General features: G+C 39.4%; 1 protein-coding gene across 2 annotated transcripts in view; it reads right to left on the minus strand.

Annotated features, from left to right (window-relative positions):
• The window catches only part of NSF (N-ethylmaleimide sensitive factor, vesicle fusing ATPase), a 150629-nt gene that overhangs the window by 62272 nt on the left and 62066 nt on the right, over positions 1-26291 (minus strand). For both annotated transcript variants that reach the window (XM_032320088.1, XM_032320087.1), the window contains exon 9: positions 9286-9485. In XM_032320088.1, coding sequence (XP_032175979.1) covers positions 9286-9485 — 200 coding nt within the window. The remainder of the gene's footprint in view (positions 1-9285; positions 9486-26291) is intronic.

Here is a 26291-nt window from a genome sequence, read left to right on the forward strand (position 1 = left end):
TTTTTCCAATTTTTACTTTACATATAATTTTTCAGTCTATCAGTTTCATTTTTGTATATGGTACATGTGAAGTAAGAATCCAAGTGATTTTTTTTTTAAGATTTTATTTATTTATTTATTTGTCAAAGAGAGAGAGAGAGGGACAACACAAGCAGGCAGAGTGACAGGCAGAGGCAGAGAGAGAAGCAGGCTCTACGCTGAGCAAGTAGCCCGATATGGGACTCAATCCCAGGACCCCGGGACCAAGACCCAAGCCGAAGGCAGCAGCTTAACCAACTGAGCCACCCAGGCATCCTAATCCAAGTGATTCTTATTCAAACAATTAACTAACTGATCTAATACTGTAGACTAAATCATCTTTTCATCAATGAGATGTCATTTCTATTGGGCTTTATATTTTTATTTCATTATAAGCCTATTCTATTATAGAGCAATAGGTTGGGCAAGCTTGCTCTTACTCTTTGTCATAACATTATCATTATTTTTTGTCATAGTATTGTGACATTATTCTTTGTCATAACAATTTTGACTACTCTACAGAACGCCTGGGTGGCTGAGTTGGTTCAGCATCTGCCTTTGGCTCAGATCATGATCTCTGGGTCCTGGGATTGAGCCCCATGTCCGGCTTCCTGCTCAGAGGGGAGCTTGCTTCTTTCTCTCTCTCTGCCCCTCCTTTCTGCTGTTCATTCTCCATCTCAAATTAATAAATAAAATATTTTTTAAAAATTATGTAGAATTTCAGGTTTTCAGTCACAAAATTTCCAAGTATTAATACCCTACCATACAGAAGTGTTTGGCAAAGCTAAGGGTATAGTTCCAGTTCCTTATTCTCGGTCTTTTCTACAGTTGGAAAGATGATAGCTTTTGGTGTTGAAAATTTTTTTAAGAAACCAAGCTACTACTTATAATCAGATACCTGTTCAATAAATCTGACTATATGGAGAAAATTAAATTTTTTCGGATCTTAGTTTAGCTTTTAAAACTGGTGGAAGGAGAACAATCTGGAAGTAGCGTTCAGGGCAAAAAAACCTAGTTACATTTCGGAAACCCTGATGAACACATAACTATTATCTTGCAGAGAATATGAACAACAGAATTTAAGTATTGTAAGATATTCTTCTGTTTTAAAAATTCATTATGAAGTAAAGCTGACTTCTCTGGTAAGCAGTTTTGTGAGTTTTAACAAATGTATAGCTTTTTTTAAAAAAAAAAGATTTTATTTATTTATTTGAGAGAGAGAGACAGAGAGCTAGCTCATGAGCAGGGGAAGGGGCAGAAGCAGACTCCTGCCCAGCAGGGAGCAGGATGTGGGGCTTGATCCCAAAAGCTCAAGATCATGACCTGAGCGGAAGGCAGATGCTTACCCGATGCAGGCACCTGAGAGTCTACATTATTTCATAAGACGCTTTTACTCAAGGCTGTCTGCCAATTTAGCATGAAACAAAAAGCTGCTAAAATGTATGAATTTTGCCATTCAATGTGCCTTATGTTGCCACTGGAATTATTACTTCCTTCTCAGTCTGATCTTAAAAATCGTCTGTGTGGGTGGGAAGCCAAAGACAATAGGAACACCATAGGCCCACAGGAACATTCTGTCTTAAACATAATTCAGTACCATTCTGACCTTTTCAGAACCTTGCCAATCTTGTGACCTGTCATCAGGTGCCTTCCCCCAACCTAGTCAGTACAACCACACCACAACCACAGGTGCGTTACTTAAATAAAGGCAAGTTCTTGCAATAAATTAGAAGTCATGTAGGGAAGATGTTAAGATTAATGTTCACAGATTAATATAGCTGACTCATCAATAAACCTTTACCCAAGAGTTTAAATCTCCACAATGCAATCCTCTTTAATTCACTGGCCTCTAGCTCTGTTCCTACCCTCTGCAACGTCTTCCCCCACAGAAACAGAGCTGATGCTGTCGAGCCCCAGGCAACTGCCTAGGATAACGGCTGTTCTATATTTAACTAGTTTGACCTATATGCCAGTGTTCATCTCTCAGCCTGGACTGTCCAGAATCACAGAGGTGATGCTTTCCTCTATTATGTAACACACATCTACCCTCCATGGGGTCATTAGCTGAGAATACCAAGCCATTCCTGGTTGTAAGAATTGAGAAAAGCTGTAACTGAAAAGGCTGGCTTGATTAACATCTACCTAGAAATTCCTTGTCAACTCAGTTGTACCATTAACAGTGTCTTATTTAAACTGTCCGCAAGTTTAAAACCAGTACCAAAAACACCTATGTGGCCATGTGGAAACTATCACAACAGATTTTTTAAAAATGTTTCTTTAAAGAAGGGACATTTTGACACACCTGCACCTAGAGTTTAAACCTCAATATGCCATCAGGGTCCCTTAGACACAATTTCAGTTTTGTTTTCAGTTTTTCAGTTTTCAGTTTTTTGGTTGAACAATTCTAACTACTTGTAAATAGTTAGAATATTTCATGACTTTTTAAATTAGAAGTCTTCCACAGAAGAAAATGGAAAATATATTTTAAAAAAATAGAATAAATAGAATAAAACTCATTCTATCTTGCAAGCACCATATGAGTCCACTGAAACTTTTCATAAATCTAAGATATATTATGCTCTTCTAACATTCTAGAAATGACATCATTATTACTCATCAGTGATTCTTAATTAACCTAAAAAGATTAAGATGATAAGGAAAATGAAAGAATGACGGAATTGCTCAGAGGGATAATGCAATAGTGAAATCACGACTGCTATGACATCACCCTTCAGTTTTCTTACTGTGTTGTCCAAAAAATTACAAACATCTTTCAAGAAGGTATAAAAGAAGTCTGGAGACACCATCCACCATCTTTGTTCCCTGGTCTTAGCTTTAACTGAACACAGTAGAGAATTCAGATTTCCCCCCTCTGGCCATAATGGCAAAGAAAAGAAAACCAATAGAGCAAAATAATTAACACTTGTTATATCTAATCCAAAGACTAATGCGGAGTGATATAGCAGCACTTGAGACTCTAATGAAGATGGAGAAATTGATGATTATAAGTAAAATATCAGACTACGTGCCCTCAGATGATGTTATCCTGCATAAATTTTCTCAAGCTCAAGAATGAGTGAGGGGTGCCTGGGTGGCAGTTGGTTGAGCGCTGACTGTTGATTTCAGCTCAGGTGTAATCTCAGGGGGAGAGTGAACCTTGTGCTGGGTTCTGAGCTCAGTGGGGAGCCCACTTGAGTTTCTCTCTCCCTCTCCCTCCACCCCTACCTCACCCCTGTGCACACGCTCTCTCTCTCTCTCAAGTTAAAAATAAAGAATGAGTGAATAATATATTTCTAAGGACAAAAAAAGGCATTTTCATCTAGTTACTTATTCAACAAAAATCTTCATTGTGCAAGATTCTGTGACAAGAAACTAGACCATCTCATTTTTCTGTTAAGGACACATGACAGTAGGGGTGCCTGGGTGGCTCAGTGGGTTAAAGCCTCTGCCTTTGGCTCAGGTCATGATCCCAGGGTCCTGGGACCAAGCCCCACATCAGGCTCTCTGCTCAGCAGTGAGCCTAATTCCCCCCCTCTCTCTGCCTGCCTCTCTGCCTACTTGTGATCTCTGTCAAATAAATAAATAAAATCTTAAAAAAAAAAAAAAGGACACATGACAGTATTCTTTCATCTTTTATTTTATCTACACATCAAAATTTCCTTGATATGGTTTCTAAGTAGAAGGATGCTGAGGGCAGGTACTATAGAGAGATGATGAGAAGAAACAGGTGATATAGATACTAAAAAATGTGACCATTCTAAAGGGTGTAAACAAATCTAAAAGTGAAAATGTCTTGCAATTATGGAGTATCTGGTGGCCATCCTCTCTTCAAGAAAATGATGATTTAGGGGCGCCTGGGTGGCTCAGTGGGTTAAAGCCTCTGCCTTCGGCTCAGGTCATGGTCTCAGGGTCCTGGGATCGAGCCCCACATTGGGCTCTCTGCTCAGCAGGGAGCCTGCTTCCCTTCCTCTCTCTCTGCCTGCCTCTCTGTGTACTTGTGATCTTTGTCTGTCGAATAAATAAATAAAATCTTTAAAAAAAAAAAAAAGAAAAGAAAAGAATGATTAAAAAAAAAAAAATTCTTCAAGTATGATGTCTTGACAATGCAAGTACAAAAAGAACCAGAAATAATGACAAGCTAGACTCCATTAGAGGCGTATTTAAAACTTCGAATCAGGGACATCTTGGTGGCTCAGTCAGTTAAGCATCTGCCTTCAGGTCAGATCATGATCCCAGGGTTCTGGGACAGAGTCCTTGTTGAGCAAGAGGCCTGCCTCGCTCTGCCTGCTGCACTCCCTGCTTGTGCACGCACTCTTTCTCTGTTTCTGACAAATAAAAAATAAAATCTTAAAAAAAAAGACAAAACTTAGAATCAGTATGTAGAAGTTCATGCATGATAACTGATGAACCATTAGTTACCTTCAGAAGCTCCTGACCATTTCGATGGAGATAGATATATAGATATCTACATAGATATAGAAAGCTATGTCCCTATCTTCAAGACCAAGAAAATAAGGAATAAAAATTTAGTTTGCTATATTTAAGTTCTTATTAAATATATAATAGTCTTTCACTCCCTTTTATTCTTATATTTGTAAATTATTTGTAAAATAACTTAAAATTTTAAAAAAGGAGTTCTTTCAACCCACATAGTAAATGGTGGTGACAATTTTTCTTGGTACACTGAGTGTTGATAAGATTTTTGAAACAGAAAACAGAAAATATTGTAGTATTAGGGATGAACGGTAAAACTGAATTGGTTCTGGGACTGTCTGAAGAGTTACTGAACTTGTGAATTACTGGACTTGTACCAATCCACTAGGACCCATGCCTTCGAGAACCAATGTAGCTGAGGCCAGAGACCTGAGATCATTACCTGAGCCAAAACCGAGCCAGACACTCAACTAACTGAGCCACCCGGGTGTCCCTGTTAGTTGGTTTTATTTTTTAAATTGTGGTACTTGTCTTTTTCATACTTTTTATAAAGGAGTTATTACAGACAATTTATAAAACACCAGCTCTTTGTAGATTATATACACTGCAAATATCCTCTCCAGTCTGTTACATCTCTATTCAGTGTAATTTGTCAGAGGAAATTTTCTTCATATTATATTAATGTAACCAAATTTACATTTTTTTTTATGGATTTGATTTCCAAATCTTAATAAAGAAATTCTTCTTGGGGTACCTGGGAGGCAATAAATAAATAAATAAATACCCTTCTTTCTTCTTCTTTTTTTTTTTTTTAAAGAAATTCTTCTCTAGCCTCAATTCTTAAAGCTTTTTGCCTAGATTTCTTCTAAAAATGTTTCCTCTGGTAAGTTTCATTTATTTTTTGCAAATCCATTTTGCAGTTCTGTATGATATGATAAGGACTGTATTTTACCTTAATTGAAACAGAAAGCTGATGATCTCATCCAGATTCATGGAATATTCCTTCCCCTTTCATTTGTACTGTCACTTTTCATATAATAAGTACTTCCCATGTTTTATTCTGTTTCCTTGGTCTATTTATGCAAGAATATATAACTGTCTCAATTACTACAGCTTTCCAGTATGATGTGAAATTAAGTTCTTCATAATTTTTGAAAATTTTCATGGCTCTTCAAGTATCCAAAAAAAAAAAAAATCAAGTTGTCAAATTCCAAAAAATTCCCATCAGACTTGATTGGAAAAGCATAAATTTATAAATTAATATGGGAAGATGTAATTTTATGATATTGTCAGATTCCCACACATAAACATCACATCATTTAGTAGCTCTTGAAAAAAAGATACTCAAAAATGTTTATAATTTTCTCCTTTAATTTTCCTGTTAAGACTTAGTTCTAGTACTCATCATTTTGACTGTTGATGTAAATGAAATTTTTTTTTGAAGTTACATTTTCAATATCTTCACACTTTCTTTGAGTCATGGCTTCTAAAGAATTTGAGTTTTTGTTATTCCTCTCCCAGTTCCTCCTCACGCTTTGGAAAAGGGTGAAGTTATACACAATTTTCACATACCCATCTAACTTAAAGCTTAATGTTATTAACAGTACTATCTTCTTCCCAAATAATTCAAAGATCTTAGACTTAATCCACTTCCCATATGTTTTGTTCCATACTTTAGTTCTAACCTTAAAAAAACCCACCTGTATTGATGACTAATATTGTTGTCTCATGCACTGATTATTAAGTTTACCTCTTAGAAACTTTTTCATGGTGAACTATGGTATACAGACAAAGTTCACAAAATACGAATGCATGTTTCAAGAAACTGTCACAAAATGAATATCCATATAACATAACAAGAAATAGAACAGCGCCAGCATCGTGAGCGAATGTCCTCACAACTCTTCCTCAGTATCCCTCCCCATTACTTCCTATATGCAACCCCAAACTGATTTTTTATGGAAATTACTTCTCACTCTTCTTTATAGTTTACCACCTAGGCCTGTATCATTAAATATTATATTTTAGTTGAACCTTACATAAATGGAATCATATAGAATGTATTCTTTCTTGTCTGGTTTCTCTTGCTCAATATTATTTGTGAGACTCACAACTACGTATGACCATATTCTGTTTATTTATTACTGTGTAATACTTCATGGGATATTAATGACGATTTATCCATTTACTGGATACAAAGTTCTAAGTTAACAGTTCTTCTCTCTCAACTTCTTAAAAAAAACATTCAACTGATTTCCAGTGTCCATCATTTGTGTTGGTATTTTCTGACACTTTTCACTGCTTTCATCCTTTCTCTGGTTATTTTTGTCTAACAACTTTCAGTGCACCAATCCTCTCTTCAGCAGCATCTAATCTGCTATTTATACCCATCTATTTGAGTTAATTTCAGTTGCTGAATTTCTCATTCCCAGAATTTCCATTTGATTTTTTTTTTTTTTTTAAACAAATCACTGCTCGGCCAAAATCCTCAATCTTATTTCCCTTGGAACATGGTAAGTGAAGTTACTTTAAAAGCCTGTATCTGAGAATTCTGGTATCTGGAGGCCCAATCTCTATCACCTTTTGTTTCTCTTTCTTCAAGTTGTCTATGCGTTTGTGTACCTGACTGCTTTTGATTATAACCAGGCATCTCATTTGTAAACTAATAATCTGTGGCCTTGCATGATATTACCTTCCTCCAGGAAGGATCTACAATTTTGCTGGATGCCAAGAGGCACCAGTGACTTAGGAGCCTTCAATTTAATTTTAGAGAAATGAGATGCAATTCAAAGCTGGCCTCTGTGAGAGCATGTCTACTTCGGGTTAACCCCTGCTTCTATTGTGCAGCCTTCCAGGGTCCCAGCTCAAACTGAGACATGTTCATCAGGTGTCCTTTCTTTGTGAGCCGTTCATTTTTAACCTCTGGCCCATTGTTCCCACTGGCCTGTCAAAAGGGCTGCACAGCGGTTTAGCAGCTCCCTCCAGAAATGGCTAATATCTCCAAAGGGATGATGACCTTACACACCAGGATCTTTTTTTCTGAGCCTCCATTCTCCTCCTCCCCAGAGGTTTGTTAATATCTATCAACCCCATGCTATTATTAGTTCAGGATTCATCTTTAAATCAATTTCTCAGCATGGGGGCCCCAGACCACATAAGTCAGGGGTGGGGGTGGGGGTGGTGATGGTGGTGGTGGTGGTGAGGTGTGTGTGTGTGTGTGTGTGTGTGTGTGTGTGTTTTCAAATCCTAAGCATGAGGTAAGAAACCACAGTTCAGAATTCCCATGAAAGATTCTTTAGATCCCACTGAAGAACTCAGACAGATGGTTAAATGTCTTTGTTATTTCTTTGTGCTAGTGAGCAATTTCTAGTCCATTCTTTTCATTGAGGACACAACCCCTTTGAAGGTTCCAGTTCCTAGTCCACATCTGAAGTGAGTTCAAGGACTCATTTTCTGCCAGCTAGCAGGTACTAAAACCCAAACTCATAGATTACCAAAACAAAAAGCTGCAACTCTTATCTCTACCACTCTAATTTTCAGAGTTTTCTTTTCATTTCTGGATATCTCCTTTTCTTTCTTGAGAACTAAATTATGCATTTAAAATGATTTTAGTTATATTCTACCCTGCATTTGAAGGTATTTACACAAGGCAGGTTTTTAGGTTACCTACTCTACTGCATTGCTAGAAGCAGAAATCTGGTGGCATTGTTTTTGAACTTCTGTCAATGAAATAAGTATGTTAGTATTAATGTATGAGGGTTTTCTAGAGAAATGTAATCAGTAAGATGGATCTATAGATCCATCCCTATTGGTCATCTGAAAATATACACACATAGAGAGAGAGAGATCTACATAGATCTAAATATAGATCTATATCGATCTACAGAAAGATGAATTATAAGGAATTGCGTAACCCAATTATGGGGCTTGACAAGTCCCATGTCTGCACTTGGCAAGCTGGAGACACAAGAGAGCCAATGGTAGGGCCTACAAGCTGGAGACTGAGCTTCCAAGGGAGGCAGTTTCAGTCTGAGTATAAAGGCAGGGAAGAACTGATGGCCCAGATAAAAGCAGTCAGGCAGTAGGAAATTCCCTGAGTCAGAGGAGGAGCAACCCTTTGTTCTAGCCAGGCTTTCCACTGATTGAATGGGGCCCACCCATATTAGGGAGGGCAATTGCTTTACTCAGTCTACCAATGCAAATGGTAATCTCATCCAGAAATATCCTCACAAACACACCCAGAATAATGTTTAACCAAATGTGTGGTCACCCTGAGGCCCAATCAGACTGACACATAAAATTAACCATAACAATTAGTAAACCCTGCTTTGACTTTTAATTAATTTTTTTCTAAGACCCACATCAAACTTTCCTTTGAGACCTAACAATTCATACCTGTCACTCTACAGCTGAGGAGACTCAGTGGTAAGCAAACTCGCTTTCAGCAGCTGCTCCTTACATATAGATAATTCTACTAGTCATTTTATGAATTTAGTTTCCCCCTTTGCCAAAGGATAAATGAGTTTAACTCTCTGAAAGTAATGTGGAATAAAAGTGACACCTGAAAATAAATTCATGTGCTGTTTTGGCAAAACCTTTGGCTTATATAATCATCTATCTTGGTATTATGTCCATGTGGGTATTGGCATGTGTTCACATCATGTAAATGCCCCAGAATCCCTGGTTCTGTGATATAGTTCAGTACTAAATAAATTCTACCTGCATGTTTTTCAAAACATGGATCACGGTAACAAGATTTCCATCTTAGCTTTGGTTTTATTCATCATAAAAGCGATAACAAACTTTCACTAAATTATACTTTATGAACATTACCCTCCTTTGTTCCTCTTCAGCATCAGCGAAGAGTTTACGGATGTTAGCTTCTGATTCTCCCACATACTTGTTAAGGATTTCTGGGCCGTTGACCACTTTGGGCTCCCTTGCATTTAACATCTTGCCAATCTGTCGAGCCAAGAGAGTCTTACCACAACCTGGGGGCCCATATAACAGGATGCCTTTAACATGTTTGCAACCTAAAGAGGAAAAGAAAACAGACTTATATCAATTACCTAAAATCCAAGAAAGACATCGAAAGGAAAATCTTCTTTCTTCTTCATATGCGTGTTAGGAAAACTATAGTCATGTCATTAACATATAATATCCAAGTGCCTGAACAGAACAAGAATGAACAACTAAAGCTCTTTTTTTTTTTAAAGTAGGCTCCACACCCAACATGGGGTTTGAACGCATGACCTGGAGATCAAGGGTTGCACGCTCTACTGACTGAGCCAGCCAGGTGTCCCTAAAACTCTTTTTCAAAATAGAAAATCCAGAAAAAATTCTTATACAAGTACCAGTATTTGAGTGTTTAAGTTGCCAATTAAAGGTCTTTAGAAAAGTATATTTGAACTATCATTTAGAACAAATACTTTTAACTCTGAAGATGTTTCTTTGACCTAAATACCTAATTAGGAAGTATTACTTATTTTCCATTATCTTTTGCTTTAAAGTCAAAGAATAAAAGAGATCTGCTTTTAGGCAAATTTAACCCAACACAAATCTATTATGATACGGTAGGCTATGGAAACCATATCTTAGTCATAGAAATTACAGGTCTACCTGTCAACACAAGCCCTTGAAGAATGGGCAAACATGTTTTGAGTTGGCTGGTATAGAGCAATCCGAAAGATCCAGATGGATGTTACAACTTAGTGGATAAAGCTGAATGTCCTACTTCATGTGACTAATGCCAAGGGAGGCACACACTTTTCTCAACACCACCCAGATGAAGATGAAATTTCAAGAGAACAGTATTCAATTCTTTTCTAGGCAAGCATTGCTAAATGCCTTAAAAGGTATCCGTAACAATAGGGAAAGAGCAAGACTGGTGATTTAGACTCCCCAGGATTTCTTCATGAGCATTTACTCCATTTCTAAGATTCTGATGACCTGTGGTTTCACTTTACTAACTCTAGGAATTCTCACCTTTCCTGCAGTTTCACACTTAGGATGCAGGACTCTTTTCTTATGAGTTTTTCCCTTGTACTACAGCAAAAAAGCATTCTGTGAAATAACCATTTATTAGATTTTGGTGTTACACTCAAAAGTACAGGTGAAAAAGAAAATTTCTGGAAATGAAATATAGTGTTTCCATGTATGATAGTTTGTCCTCATTTGGAATGAAAGCCTTAAAAACTGTTTCTTTAAAAAAATTATGACAATACATTTAATAACTCACATAAAAGAAATCACAAGGTACAACCAACTCTACTAGGTATTTTAGATTCTGAGTAGGAATACCCTTTGGGGGGCCTTTGGGTGGCTCAGTGGGTTGAGCCTCTGCCTTCAGCTCAGGTTGTGATCTCAGGGTCCTGGGATCGAGCCTCACATCCGGCTCTCTGCTCAGCGGGGAGCCTGCTTCCCTCTCTCTCACTCTGCCTGCCTCTCTGCCTACTTGTGATTACTGCCAAATAAATACATAAAATCTTTAAAAAAAAATGAATACCCTTTGGGTTGCCAGTATGGTCATTACTTCTGTATGTCAAAAAAAGACTCCTTTTTAAATCTTTGAAAGTAATGAGATGTGCGCTTATGGTTAGATTTGTAGAGACAAGGGGAACTTAGTGGAAACCTTTGAAGGTTTAGGGTCTTAACTTTTCTCATCACCAAATAAATTCCTGGTCTGAGAACCATGGCCAATGAAACGTCTTTGGCCTCAATCCACTCTTGGAGCACAAGAAGTAGTGGGATGAGGGGTAAGGCGTGAGCTTCTCCTAGAGGCCAAGGCCAGCCTCATCAGGCACTGGAAGCATCCAAACCACTGGGGTACTTCTGATGAAGACTTCGGAACCTGGCTGCTAATCTTACCCTCCGAGCCAACTGCTACCATCATGACTTGAAACTGTTCATATAAACCATAGCAGAGGCAGCTGGTCATGGTGTTGGTAAAACAAGGCACAGGAAAGGGGAGCCAGAAAGAAGAAAATGAATAATTGCTGAGGACCGACAAAGTACCAGGCCTTATCCTCCTCCTCTAATTTCTTAACTTTCTCCAAGTTTATCCACTTCCTCATAATGCTACATCCTTCCCCATTAAGCTATACTTTCTTTCAACTCCTTGGCCTTCTTACACTTCTCTTCTACTCATCCCACAGTCCTGAACACAATATGACTTTACTGCAGCTACATGTTGGCCACAGAGCACAGTCAGAGAAAATTACACCACTGTCCTGACTGATATTCTCACGATTTCCTTTTAACCACTTTCGGTTCCATGCTCACTGCTTCTCAATACTGCACATCACCCTTTAATGTTTTCTATTAGTCCACTTCCCATTCTCTACATTAATCATGTAGATCTTCACCGTTCTTCTCAAGTGCTACCCTATGTGTTTAATTCATAGAAAAGACCTATTCCAACTTCATATTAAAAAAAAAAAAAAAAGACTATCAGGTATGAACTCCCTTCAGCTCACTGATTCTCTAACCACAAATTCATGGACAGATACATCCAGTCTTAATCTCATCATGGTTTCTCAAGCAGTTTCCTTCCTCTTCTCCAAGGCTTAAGTTGCAATTATTTGTTTATATACCTTCTCCGTAAGATCATGAACTATTCAAGGGCAGGTGCTAGCTCATCAATCCGGAATTGCAAACATGCACCATAATGTCTAACATATAATATGTACTCAGTAAATGGCTGAATAAGTAAATTGTTGTTGACTCCTTTCCTACAAAACTCAAAGAAATGAAGAAGAGACGACGATTTAAAAAAATAATTTGAGGGAAGCCTGGGGTGGCTCAGTTAGTTAAGCATCTGCCTTCGGCTCAGGTCATGATCCCAGGGTCCTGGGATTGAGCCCCACATTGGGCTCCTTGCTCAGCGGGGAGCCTGCTTTTCCCTCTGCCTCTGTCTGCCACTCTCCCTGCTTGTGCTCCCTCTGACAAATAAATAAAATCCTAAAAAAAAAAAAGATTAAAAAATTATTTGAAACTCTTCATTTATGGAAGTGTTTACTTTCATAAATGAACTAATGCCTAAAAAACATACTTATAGTGACTGGGACTTTGCAAATTTAGCAGAACTATATAATATATAACACAGATCGGCCTTAACTTACCATCATAAGTTATCATCAACTCACTGCTAGTTGAAGACAACCCTTGTGATGGCACAGGCAACTGGGAGATGTGGGTGCCGCAGCCCAGAATCGTGAGAGAATATTGTGCTGCTTATCTCTAGCCCAGGAAGACCAAAATTCAAAATTTGAAATATGGTTTCTACTGAATGCATATTGCTTTCACACCATCATAAAGTCAAAAAATCATTACGTCAAACCATCATAGGTTGGGGACTGTCTGTACTAGAATCTTAACTCCGTAACTCTGTTTTCATATATGGAAAATGCTCAATTTAATGTGGTTTGAATTAAATGGACTTATAAATGATTCACAAAATATCACCATGAAGTCTGAAAGAGATAAAACGCATATCCATCCATGGAACTTACTGTAGCTCATACAGATCTCTGAAATGACCAAATCTACTCAATATGACCAAAATAGAGAATAGAAGCTCTAGTCTGCATTAGAACTAGAATTCTTTCAGGATCGCAAGCACATCAAAAATATACATCAACGGGGGCGCCTGGGTGGCTCAGTGGATTAAGCCTCTGCCTTCGGCCCAGGTCATGATCTCCTGGGATGGAGCCCCGCATCGGGCTCTCTGCTCCGCGGGGAGCCTGCTTCTCCCTCTCTCTCTGCCTGCCTCTCTGCCTACTTGTGATCTCTGCCTGTCAAATAAATAAATAAAATCTTAAAAAATATATATATATATATATACATCAACGCAGCGCCTGGGTGGCTCAGTGGGTTAAAGCCTCTGCCTTCGGCTCGGGTCATGATCCCAGGATTCTGGGATTGAGTCCCGCATCGGGCTCTCTGCTCAGCAGGGAGCCTGCTTCCCCACCGCCCTGCCTGCCTCTCTGCCTACCTGTGATCTCTGTCTGTCAAATAAATAATAAATAAAATCTTTTAAAAAAATATACATTGACAAGTGAAGATTTTCAAAATCTACTTCCACAAAGGAAGCAGTTACTTGAATAAGCAGTGGAAATGGGACTTTGTTATTACTACTATTATTATAGCCTCTTCTGACTTATTAAATAAGCATTGGTCTCTAATTTTAAATGAGTCATAAAAACTCTTCGTAAGTAATTCCATTCAACAAAAGTGTATTAAGCTCCTGTTTGGACTAGGCATGAAACTAGGTGTTAGGGATACAAACATGAAAAAGGCAGTCCCTACCTGCAGGGCATTTCTGGTTTAGTAGGAAAGACAGAAATAAAAATAGGTTATCTACAATATAATATGACATTATCAGAGATATGTATGAAGTGTTTTTGGAACCTGGCCAAAAGAGACTGACTTCGCCAGGGTGATGGCAGAAAATGAGGGATGGACACGGGAAGAAATAATATTTAGTGCAGGCCTTGAAGGACAGCAGGAGGTTCATGACTGAGCACGGGAGAGGAAATGGCACCTAACAAGGGAAACTAGCATGATCAAACAAAGGCATAGAGGGACGGACATAGAAGCTGTCCTTTCAAAACAGCCAGTAGTAGCCTGTTGTGACTACAGCCTTGGAGGGGGGTGGGGAGTGTCTGGAGACGAGGCTGACAGGTTCCCAACTATGGAAGGCCTTGACACCATGCCCAGTAGTTTTTAATTTGTCTTGAAAAACCCCGAGGTTTTTAATCAGGGAGCGTACACAATGAGATATATGTTTAAAAACTATGGGCGCCTGGGTGGCTCAGTGGGTTAAAGCCTCTGCCTTCAGCTCAGGTCATGATCCCAGGATCGAGCCCCACATCAGGCTCTCTGCTTGGCAGGGAGCCTGCTTCCTTCTTTCTCTCTGCCTGCCTCTCTGCCTACTTGTGATCTCTGCCTGTCAAATAAATAAATTAAATCTTAAAAAAAAAATAAATAAAAACTAACTCTGCTGGTAGATAGAGTGAATGGAGGACTGAAGAACAAAGATGAGAGGGTAAAAGTCGAGTTGGAGGAATATTTTTAACTTTTTTCTGGGGACACTGCCTCACTGGCCGGCTCTGGATTTTTGCCAATTAAACTTTCATTTTCCTCCAAGTCCTTTGGAACCATTTGAACAAATGGGTCCAGAGGCCTTAGGAGGACAGCTCCCTACAGATGCCCCAGCTTTCTCTGGAGCTTCTGGAGTACATTAAGACATGGCTCTGATGCTGGAAAGCCTCTGACCTGTGGCTGCTGGACTGTCCTGACTGCCAAGCTGAACTGACTGCTGTCACTTGTTCTTTCTCGATGTCTTCACGTGCCTCGCTACTCAGAGATCAATGCCCTGAGCTGGTGAACTAAATAGCAAAGAGCAGACATGGAAAGAACAGAAATCAGTGGAACTGACTCATTTAAATTGTCCTAGTCTCTCATTCTCTTACTTTCTTTCCCATGGAATAGTCTAATGGAACTGTGCTGAAAAATGCACATGTACAAAAAATGTGCAAGCAATTTTGATGATATTCTTAGATCCTCTGAGGTCTATTCATGAAATCCAAATTTAAAACCCCTGAATGTACTATTGAAATAATCCAGACAAGAGACCAGAAATGGAAAGAGGCAATAGTCATAAGAAATTATAGTAGGAAAGGAAAGGAAGATTTGGAAGATATTCATCAGAGCTCAGAAGCCAAAGGAAAATAAAAGAAAGAGCAGTAGTCAAGGTTGACCCAAGGGTATGTAGCCTGGGCACATGGTAAAATGATGAAACCCTAGAACATAACCAAGAAGTTAGCAAGAGGAGAGAGGAAATCATAACTTTGTTTTTAGCTATAAGGCATTTAAGATTCAAGTAGTAACATCCCTTAAAAAATACAGGTTGAGAGGCCTCTGGGTGGCTCAGCCAGTTAAGCGTCTATCTTCAGCTCAGGTCATGATCTAAGGTCCTGGGATCGAGTCCCGAGTCAGGCTCCTTGTGCAGTGGGGAGTCTGCTTCTCCCTTCCCCAGCTTGTGCTCTGTCTCTCTCAAACAAATACATTAAATATTAAAAAAAAAAAATACAGGTTGAAAGCTCAAAAAAGATATCAGAACTACTGGTTCCATGTTTTTTTGAATGCCTGCTCTGAGCACATGAAAAGCCACAAGAAGTTTTAAGCAGAGGAGTGTGACAATGGGAACAAATGGTGCAGAGACAGAGGCTGGGGCTTGAATAGAGAACACCAGATGTAAAAACCAGGAAATTCATGCTGATCTGGACCATAAGGTCTTGGGTCAGGGTCAGATCATTTCGGGTTGAGGTGGGAGAAGGAAACTAAGTAATATAAGCAGGAACAGAGATCACAATTTGGGGAACTCTGGCGACACAAAGGAGGGATTTTGAGAGATACCTTGCAAGGAAACCTCTTCTGTCGGGATTAGAGATTAGTTAAGTAAAGGAGGATGAGGAAGTGAGCGGAGGTTATGCCTGCTGGGCTCTATTTACTATGTGAAGCAGGAGCCAGGTCATCTACAAAATGAGGGATGAGGAGATGATCCTGGGAAGCATGGTAAAGGTTTGGAAAGAACATGGGAAACTGGGAAAATGTGTGGGAACGCACGCCTGAACACACAGGTGCCATTAAGTGAACTCAGAATATGGAACTCAGGTCACTGAGGGACTCTCCTCTTTGCTGTGATTATCTAAGCTACTTAAGGTGTTTGGTGAGGTGTAGGCTTTTTTTTTTTTTTTAAAGGACTTTATTTATATATTTGAGAGAGAGAGAGACAACAAGCAGGGGAAGGGGCAGAGGGAGAGGAGAGGGACAGGGAGCCCAATGTGGGGCTCGATCCCAGGACCCTGAAATCATGACCCGAGCCAAAGACAGATGTTTAACCAACTGAGCCACCCAGGTGCCCCCATAAGGTGCAGACTCTTACTCAACTCCATAAATAGAAATTTCATTAAAGCTGGCATAAGGATCTTGATTTTTTTTTTGTTTTAACCCCTTTATTTCTTTTTCAAAACTAAATCTTTAAGTTGAGCGACATGAGGTAAATAGCAGCACAAATTTAAAGCCAACATATTTATAACTAAGTAAATTCTATTATCTAATTTTCCTAACGTGGGAGGGTGAAACTCTCATACGACTTGTTCTCATCCACAAAGTTTGAGGCTTTACCTTCTTTTTCTACGTCATTCGAATCTTTTCTCCTTCTTCTGTCACTTCTACAAGTTAGAGCTATCATGGGCTAACAGCATAATCAAACATAGCCCCAAAGGATTTCTTCTCTTAATTTTCCATATTCAGGGGCACCTGGGTGGCTCAGTGGGTTAAGGCCTCTGCCTTTGGCTCGTCATGATCCCAGAGTCCGGGGATCAAGCCCCTCATCGGGCTCTCTGCTCAGTAGGGAACCTGCTTCTTCCTTTCTCTCTGCCTGTCTCTTTGCCTACTTGTGATCTCTGTCTTTCAAATAAATAAATAAAAAATCTTTAATTTCCCATATCAATTACTTAAGTGCTTATTTTACTAATTGCTCCTGTTAATAATCAACTTTTTAAAAATACCTAGTTTTTACTTGGTTAAGGCACAAACATATTAATAACTTGGTTACAGTAGCATAATGGTGGTTGTGAAAAGCATAATCTAAAATGGCAAAACCAGATTTATATGCGGTTTTGGAATGTAAGTTGCTGATTACCTTTGAATATAGGAATAAGTAAAGTTCTGGGACAGCATATTCTTTCACTCATTCAACAAATGCTACATTTGGTGGTAGGGAAGAGGAGGCCGATCTCTTCCGACTACTTCAATTTTCTCAATGAAATCATGATTCCAGGGAACCAGCGGCTGGTGAGGGACTGGAAGACATGATGCTGGAGGTCTGAAGAGAACGGAAAAGAGGAACTGGTCCTCTTGGAGAGAAGGAGAGTAAAGCGGCTAGACTAGGGAAATACAGAAGGAACAGCAGGAAATACTGATGCCAAGAAACACTGAGGGCCCACTTGAGATGTGCTTCTTAAATTTAAATTGAGATCGGACATCCTGCCTTGGGCTCCTCTAAAGCCACAGTCAGTAGTCTGGGTCCCGATCCAGAGCCAGTAGGCTGCCGAGACATATCCAGGGCTTTGACACACACGGAAGATAAGGAACAAGGCCATTAAGGTTGTATGGGAGGAGGATAAACATGGTAGACCACAGAATCGAAGTTGGGTAAAGAGGGAAGAGAGAATAAAAAGGTTGCAAAGTGAAAGCATAAATTAACTGGGGGGTTCCTGTGGGGCCCAAGCTGCTGGAGCCGGGGTGAGGAGAGTGCTAGCACGGGACAAATGGGGGGCGGCTGGAGAGCAGGATGCGTAACACGGGGATCCCCGAAGCGGTCGTTACTGCTAACAGTGAAGCTTGGGGTATGAGCAAAGGACAGGGGGGCCTCTGACGGAAGGAAGGGAAGTTTACTGGAAATGAGGAAGCCAAAGGACTGTGAAGAAAAGTTGTTGAACAAATCACCAGCAAGGACGCCGAAGTCCAGAATAACAGAGAGAGAAAGAAAACACAGTGAAAATTCTACTCGGGAGGACCAAGTCAGTCAGGCAGCATCTTACCTGGCTCCCCCCACTGGTTTTCATGTGCCCAGAGCAAGCATTCAAAAACATGGAACAAGTAGTTCTGGTATCTTTTTTGAGCTTTCAACCTGTATTTTTAAAAAATATTTAATTTATTTGTTTGAGAGAGACAGAGCACTTCCGAGCTGGCTACTCTTGCTCTCTCATTTTGTTCTCCAAATGTTACTGACTTTGAAAAGCGTTCCTGTGTATTAGCCCTATTATTATCATGCAGTAGCTACTACTAAAGGTAGGAACAATACAAAATGCCCAAGAAATAAACATAGTCAATGATAGCTGTTGTTTACTAAGGATTTAAGTTAATGAGACACTGGAACCTCATGTAAGACTACATTCAGTATTTAGTATAAGGCTTGCTGGTACCTCATTCTAGATCACCTGTCATAAAGAGTTTTTTTTTTTTAAAGATTTTATTTATTTATTTGACAGAGAGACGGACAGCACAAGTAAGCTGAGCGGCAGGAAGAGGGAGAGAGAGAAGCAGGCTCTCTGCTAACCAGGGAGCCCGATGCGGGGCTCGATCCTAGGCCCGTGACGTGAGCCGAAGGCAGCCGCTTAACCAACTGAGCCACCCAGGTGCCCCTGTCATAAAACGTTTTTAATGATTCCCTCGAATATGAACCACAAACTGCATTTTAATTACGTCTCACAATAGGTATCTGTCCACCAGACAAACATATGATTTGTGGTCAGGTGCCAGATGGACTGGATGAGATTTATCAGATTAAGTGCATTAGGAAATAATGTGAGTGAAAAATCTCTAGAGAACATTAAAAATTACTAACAGTCCCACCTTTTTGAGCAGTGGTTTTCAGACTTTGATTTCACAAACTAGGAAAAGAACTTTTTTTTTCTTTTAAACAGGGGAGAAGTACTGTCATAGGGTTGCTTAGTTTTTATTTTTCAGGGTAAAGTTTTCTTAAACAATAACAAAAAAATCAAACCTGACATCTCCTAACACCACATTTCATAAAAAGAGATATACTTTCATATCAAAAGGTAGGATGAATGAATCTCAGAATAAAAGACAGTCTTTATGCTAAACAAATTCCATTTTATTTTTTAAAATATTTTATTTATTTATTTATTTATTTATTTATGTATTGAGAGACAGGAGGAGAGGGAACACAAGCAGGGGGAGCAGTAGGCAGAGGCAGAGGGAGAAGCATGCTCCTCGCTGAACTAGGAGCCCAACACAGGGCTCGATCCCAGGACCCTGGGATCAGGACCTGAGCCAAAGGCAGAGGCTTAACCACCGAGCCACCCTGGTGCCCCACGAATTCCATATTATATACACTGTCATAAGTGTGAGCTCTGCTGGGTGATGGACTTTGGGGAGGGTATGTGCTATGGTGAGTGCTATGAATTGTTTAAGACTGATGCTTCACAGATCTGTACCCCTGAAACAAATAATACATTCTATGTTTAAAAAAAAAAAAAAAACTGTGAGCTCTGGACTCAGCTTGCCTGGTTTCAATCCTGGTTCTTCAGTTTCCTAGCCATAGATAATAACAGCAGCTACCTTAGAAGGTTAGTATGAGGATTCAATACAAGGCATCCAAAGCACTTAGCATACTTGTCGGCATATAGTAAGAGTTCATAAATATTGGCTATTAATTAATATTAGCTTACACTTTACCATCTTGTTGGAGAGGACCAGTGAAATGCAACCAGACTCCTAACTGTTCTGTGAGAATTACATTACTGCTAGGTGACAGTAAAGCTTGAAAATAAGTGACTATTTTGCTTATGAAATTCCTTCTAAGACTAATAACTGTGGCCCCTTCACGTATCAGACACTACTGTCATTTGAAGATTTCAAGTGCTAGTACACATCCTGAGGATGGACCTCAAGCTGTAAATGGGCACAGCAGTAAATGAGGAGGACCACAGCAGTTCCCCAAAGATTTCACGGGAGTTTCAGTAAGTCCGGATTCTCCCTGGCTGCAGCCGCCGTCTTCCAGGTAGACCAGATTACTATCGGAGTCAATCACATCTGCTCTGCCTCAGGCAGAGGCCGTTCATCCCTATGCCTCAAGTTTTCCAAGCTCACTTAGGGTCAACACAGAGCTCATTACCATAAACCCTGGCTACTCTGATTATCAGTTCCATGTGCACACGTCCTGCTGTCTCCGCCACCCCTGGTTCTACCATATGTTTCCTCTGGGAAGTCCCCTGTGTCTCCCCAGTGCAACCACTGTCATAGCCCCCAGCTGTCACTTCCCTCGCAGGGAGCACACACCCAGCTCTGCCGGCACTCCCCTGGAATGACCTGCTGTTGCCGGGAGGACTGAGGCTGTTCCTGGGGACTTCATCCACAGCGCACCCGCCAGGCTAGACAACCACGGCCTACCCTTTGCCTCTTCATTTGAGGCAATGACTATAATAGGCCTTCCCACCTCACTTCTTCCTCTCTCTGTTGAATTAGCAATTAATTCTCCAGTAATGTATAAAACCTGGAATATTGTTTGAGCCCCAGGTATGGACACCCAGTGATTATAATCGTACAAATTCTGGTGGGGACAACTTGAAGAGGCTTTAAGTTGTGCGCTACGAATAACCTGAAATGATTTCTGATCTGAAAGTCTAAACCGAAGAGGACCTTATCCACTATAATGACGCTTATCCAGCCCTCTGATGAAAATGATACATGAAAATATAAGCTATCTACTATGCTAATTATAATCTCTCTTCTTAAAATAGCTCAATGAAAAATATACAGCCTTATCACTGCACCTACATGAATAAAGAGTGATGTTTGCTGTTTATAATCCTACAAAACATTATCCCCAAACAGTGACAAGTATGTTTGCAAGGCTCTTTGATTTTAAAATGCAGTGAATTTTCATTGTTTTCCTAAGAGGATACTGAGGCAAGCTGTACTGAGAAGAAACTGTCAGTCAACTTTTAGGTATCCGAAAGCGGAAAAATTATACATATTAAATGCAACAACAACAACCCATTGATTTTACACAAGAGTGAACAGAATGACAATATATTAGACGTGATCTTTGTCAAATTAGCGTCAAGGTATGGAGTGTTTCAAATTAGCGTCAAGGTATGGAGTGTTTCATTCATTTTGTGGGCAACATGATCTGTAAAGAGAGAAAGTGTAGAGTGGGTTTTGAACAACAGCTGATGTTTAAAGGGGAAGTCCAAGGAGCTTCCAGTGCAAATGCAGACAGATCTGCCATGTTTGCCTAAGAGGGAGACTATCAACAGACTAGTGGCAAGTCAGGACACATTCCCAAGTCTTGCAAGCTTCTCTCTGCAGTTGTGCAAACCAGATCTGAACGCTTATTTTTAAACAGTGCATGCACTTGCAGAAACACAATCACAAGCTGATATGAATATATGATCTTTTGTGTTAAAGTCTGCGCGCTTCCAACTTCTCCTAGAATTGTATGTTCTTACTGCCGCCCAACTCATCTTTTCAGCAGTATGATATGATTAACATACTTGAAGTAATAGTTCTGAATTTTCCAGCCACGAAGAGAGGATCTGGAGCATCAGTTCTATCAACGCATCATAACACAGGGGGCCCTTTTTGTTTGTTTGTTAATTTCAAAGACTGCCAATCAGCATCTAGCATGGACTATCATCTGCATTTGCTGACCTGAGCACTTATCAAATATTTAAGGAAAGGACACATTCAAGGCTACAAATTCACTCCTGACCCCAGCTGGGCAGTCAGGTCTCTGATCCTCCACAGGTGTCACTCTGTCTAGCAGAGACTTGCTGTGCCCTGCCAACTTTCAGATATTCTCAAGAACACTCTGAGTGAGTTCCGTTACGATAAAGTGAAAAAGGCCTCCGCCCTGAGCACTGTGTGATGTCTGCCACCTGACTGGTCTATATCCAAATTAGTCAACTGAGATTTCATATAGATCTTCTCATTAGATAGCCTAGAACTAAAGATGGGGTATGTGTAGCAACTCTCCGAACTAATCTCTGCTGACACCCCCACCCTTTTACACTCCCTTGTAGGGCGTGGCCGGTATTTCATGAATTCTTGATGACAAAGATCATGCTTCTACTCTGGCAGGTTCTGCCTTGCTGCCATCTGGCAGCGTGCATTCTTACTGGCTTCAGAATTTTACAGCCTTCCCTTTCTTCTTTTTCCCTCTGTCCCTTAGCTCTCTACTTATTTTATTTGCTGCTCTACAGGCATCTGCTGCAGAGTAGCAAATATCTTATCTTTCCTGGCAGATAACGTATTCTTTCTTTTCCTACACCTGGAACTTCTACTCACTCTGTCAAGTTCGTGTTCTTCTGCTCCTCAGAAATCACCTCCTTAAGTAATGTCACCTAACCCTGTCACATCTGACTGTGTCAATGCCTCCTCTCTCGCATCACATCTTTGGCTCTATTCTCATGTACAGTAGCAGTAGTCAAATTTCAACATGCTCTGATGTTCACTGGAGCCTGTTAAAATGCAGATTTTCAGGCATCACTCCTAGAAATCTGAACTCATTAAGTCGGAAGCAGAGCTGAGGAAGGAGACCAGTTACTAAGCTCCCTGCCCAACCCCTGCTCCACTCCATGAGGGTAATGCAGACCACAGGACACAGAACCATTCACACTTAAAACTGACACTATGTTAAGTCATTTTCTAAGAGTTCTGAGGTTTTTATTTTATTTAGTGTATATGTTCTACGGCTTTAATTAAATCGTAAGCTAAGAAGGAAACATTTTTTTATTCCTTGACAAGCTGTACCTGTAGAATAGCAAAGAACTATTCTAAGAAGATAAGTTATCAAGAATAAATGTAAGATTTCTGTAGTTAAGTACAGCTAGGGGAGGTGTGGTTTTGTGAGAGATGATTTTGGGGTTTTACCCAATAGTAATTCAATGTGCTATAGAATCCAAGATAGAATGCAGATGTCAAAAATGTTAATGCAATTCCAGCATGCATTAAAAGAAGACTGAGATTTTGAACAAAGGATGGAGAGTTCTGGTCTATTTTAGAACAGGGGAGACACTTGAGGACATCACTGATTTCTGGGTTTCACAACTTAAGGAGAATACAAACAAATGCTAAAGTACAGAGAACAGTGAATAGGATGGTAACAGGCTGAAAATAAATTATAAAAATATTGGCTGGAGGAGCCCACCAAGCTGGGGGATTTAACTTAGGAAAAAGATGAATCCTGCAGGACTTTAGGATAGAACAGCTCTCTTCATATGCCTTAAGCACTTGCACAATGAAGGAGAAGCATCCTTGTTCTATGTGGTCTTAGTAGGGAGAACTAGAGCTTGTAGGAGCTCAAGGATATCCATCTCACCTTAACATAAGGAAGACTAACATGAATGGGTGTCCAAAAACTGGCACGCAACATTCAAAGAGAATGATTCCCCTGTCACTGCAGGAATCTAAGCTTAGACTAAAGAACTCGACATTTAGCAAAAATAGGAGAGAAAAACTCAAACAAAAGTGTACAAACCAAATGACATTTAAGATCCCTTGCAATGCTGAGATCCTGTAACTCCCACAATATTCTCTGACAGAACCAGCTAGTTTTGCAAAGACAATGAGCTTTGAAATAAATATTCCAGGAAAGAAAAAAGAGACTAAAGGCTGGGAAGATAATAAGGGGCTACTGCTTATGTTCACGTATAATTTACTGAAGCTATTAAAAAAATAAAAATAAAAAAGGAATGATCCAAAAAATGAAGCAGAAAAAAATTAGGAGTATTCAATAGTGGATTTGAAAAATGCATGCACACACATACAGCTAACTGATTTTTGACAAAAGAGCAAAGGCGATACAGTGAAGCAAAGATCGTCTTTTCAACAAATGGTGCTGGAACAACTAGACATCTACATGCAAAAAAAAAGGAATCCAGACACAGACCTCACACCCTTCACAAAAAACTAAAGCAGGGGCACCGGGGTGGCTCAGTGGGTTAAGCCTCTGCCTTTGGCTCAGGTCATGATCTCAGGGTCCTGGGATGGAGCCCCACATCCAGTTCTCTGCTCAGCAGAGAGCTTGCTTTCCCCCCTCCCCCACCTACTTGTGATCTCTGTCAAATAAATAAATAAAATCTTAAAAAAAAAGGATGCAAAATGGATCCCAGAGTTACATGTAAAACGCCAAAACAATACAACTCCTAAAAGACAACATAGGGAAAAAAAATAGGGAAAAAACCTAGATGACACTGGGTATGGCGCTGGTTTTTTAGATACAACACCAAAGGCATGATCCGTGGGAAAAATATCTGGTAAGCTGGAATTTGAAATTCCAAAATTGAAAACTGCTCTGTGAAAGACGACGTCAGGAGAATGGGAAGACAAGCCCCGGACTGGGAGAAAATATTTGCAAGAGACACACGTGATGAAGCACCGAAATATACCAAGAACTCTTAAAATTCAAAAATAAGAAAACAACCCAAATTAAAAATGGGCCAAAGATGTTAGACACTTCACCAAACAGGATATACAGACGGCAAATAAGCATATGAAAAGATGCCCTACATCATATGTCATCAGGGAAATGCAAATTAAAGCAACAAAATACCACTACACACCTATTAAAATGGCCCAAATCCATAAGATTGACAACACCAAATGCTGATGAGGATATGGAACACAGGAACTCTCATTTGTTGCTAGTGGAGATACAATATGGCACAGCCATTCTGGAAGACAGCTTCTTAAAATACTAAACCTACTCCTCTATGACCCAGCAATTACACTCCTTGGTGCTCAGCCAAATGGTTGAAAACTTACTGTCCACACCAAAACCTGTACACAGATGTTTACAGGAGCTTTATTCATAATTATTAATAAATACCCAAACTTGGAAGCAAATGTTCCAGAAACATTTCTGTATCTAGTCGATTTGCGCCCTTTTTACTAATGAGGAAACTACACTAATGAGTCACACAGTCAGTCAATGACAAATCTAAGACCAGGCTCCCAAACTCTTGACCTTGCCCATTAGTTTCCCAGTAAACCATTAGAGTTCTGACATTTCTCTCTCTCTTCCAGAGAACCTATTTAGTGATTGATTTCATCTATAACATTTTGACTTTTCAAGAAGGAACTCTAAATTTAGCAGTGCATGAGAAAAGGGTTTACATTTGGGAATGCTCTTTGATTCAGCAATTCTACTTCCAGGAATTTATCCCAAATAAATACGGACATGTAAAAAAACATTTAGCTTCAGGGGTCACTATCACAACATAGTGTATAATAGTGAAAAAGTAAATATAATTGATACATCTAACTGTAGTGGGCTGATTAGCTATGACATTTTCATTCTATAAAATAAAAAAAGTATAGAATATTTAAGAAAAACTTTACTGAGTGGAGGAAAAGAGGTTACAAAACAGTAAAATACAATTTTGTCCCCCTCCATGCATACATATATACACATGGGTATATATATATCCAAAGCAAAAACTAACAATATACTCCAGATATTAATAACAGTTTTCAAGTTTTTTTTACACTAATTATCTTTTTATTCATGTGTATTTTTGAAATAATAAACACGTATTTCTATAATTAAAAGAACTAATAAAAGTATTTTTATAAACAGAAATCTTAGATCTGAGAGATCTAGAAGACCCTATCAAAGCTGGGAAGATGATGAGCAGATTTAAAAAAATAAATAAAAGTACTATCCCTGGAATCTCCAGGCCCACCAGAAAACCTGAAGTGATCTAAAGGCAGGATGGAATTTTCTGAATCAAATTCAGACTTCAAAAAATAATGAAGTTTATTCTAGAGAATAGGAAGTATAGCTTCACATCCAAGTTGTGAAATCTGGAATTAAAAAACTCAGTAATAAATCAAATTATTTTCAATGGCTGAATCAAGAAGCCGAAAGGTACCAGGCTGGGAGCAAGGCAAATTGGATTCTAGCCCCCCTTCCTGTGACTGTAGCTTAAATAAGCTGCTTACTCTTCTGGGGCCCAATGTCCTCTACAAATCTACAAGCCAAGAATGACATGAACAAAAATGAGTGTTTCTCAAAACTGATGTTTCCTTGCAACCTTATCTTCATGTATGCCTAAATAAGTTTAAGTAAATTTGGAAAATTTGGGACTAGATAATTTCTAAGGTCTCCTACTCTAACCTGGTCTAATTCTGATTTAGATATATAGCTATCTTAATGTACTTAAATCTACTATATTTACAGATACACTGTCTACTTGTGGTTATCTCAGAGAGAAGAGTATTAGAAAATCCAAAGCGGGTGA

The sequence above is a fragment of the Mustela erminea genome, chromosome 18 (genome assembly GCF_009829155.1).
Source record: "Mustela erminea isolate mMusErm1 chromosome 18, mMusErm1.Pri, whole genome shotgun sequence".
NCBI classification, from domain to species: Eukaryota; Metazoa; Chordata; class Mammalia; order Carnivora; family Mustelidae; genus Mustela; species Mustela erminea.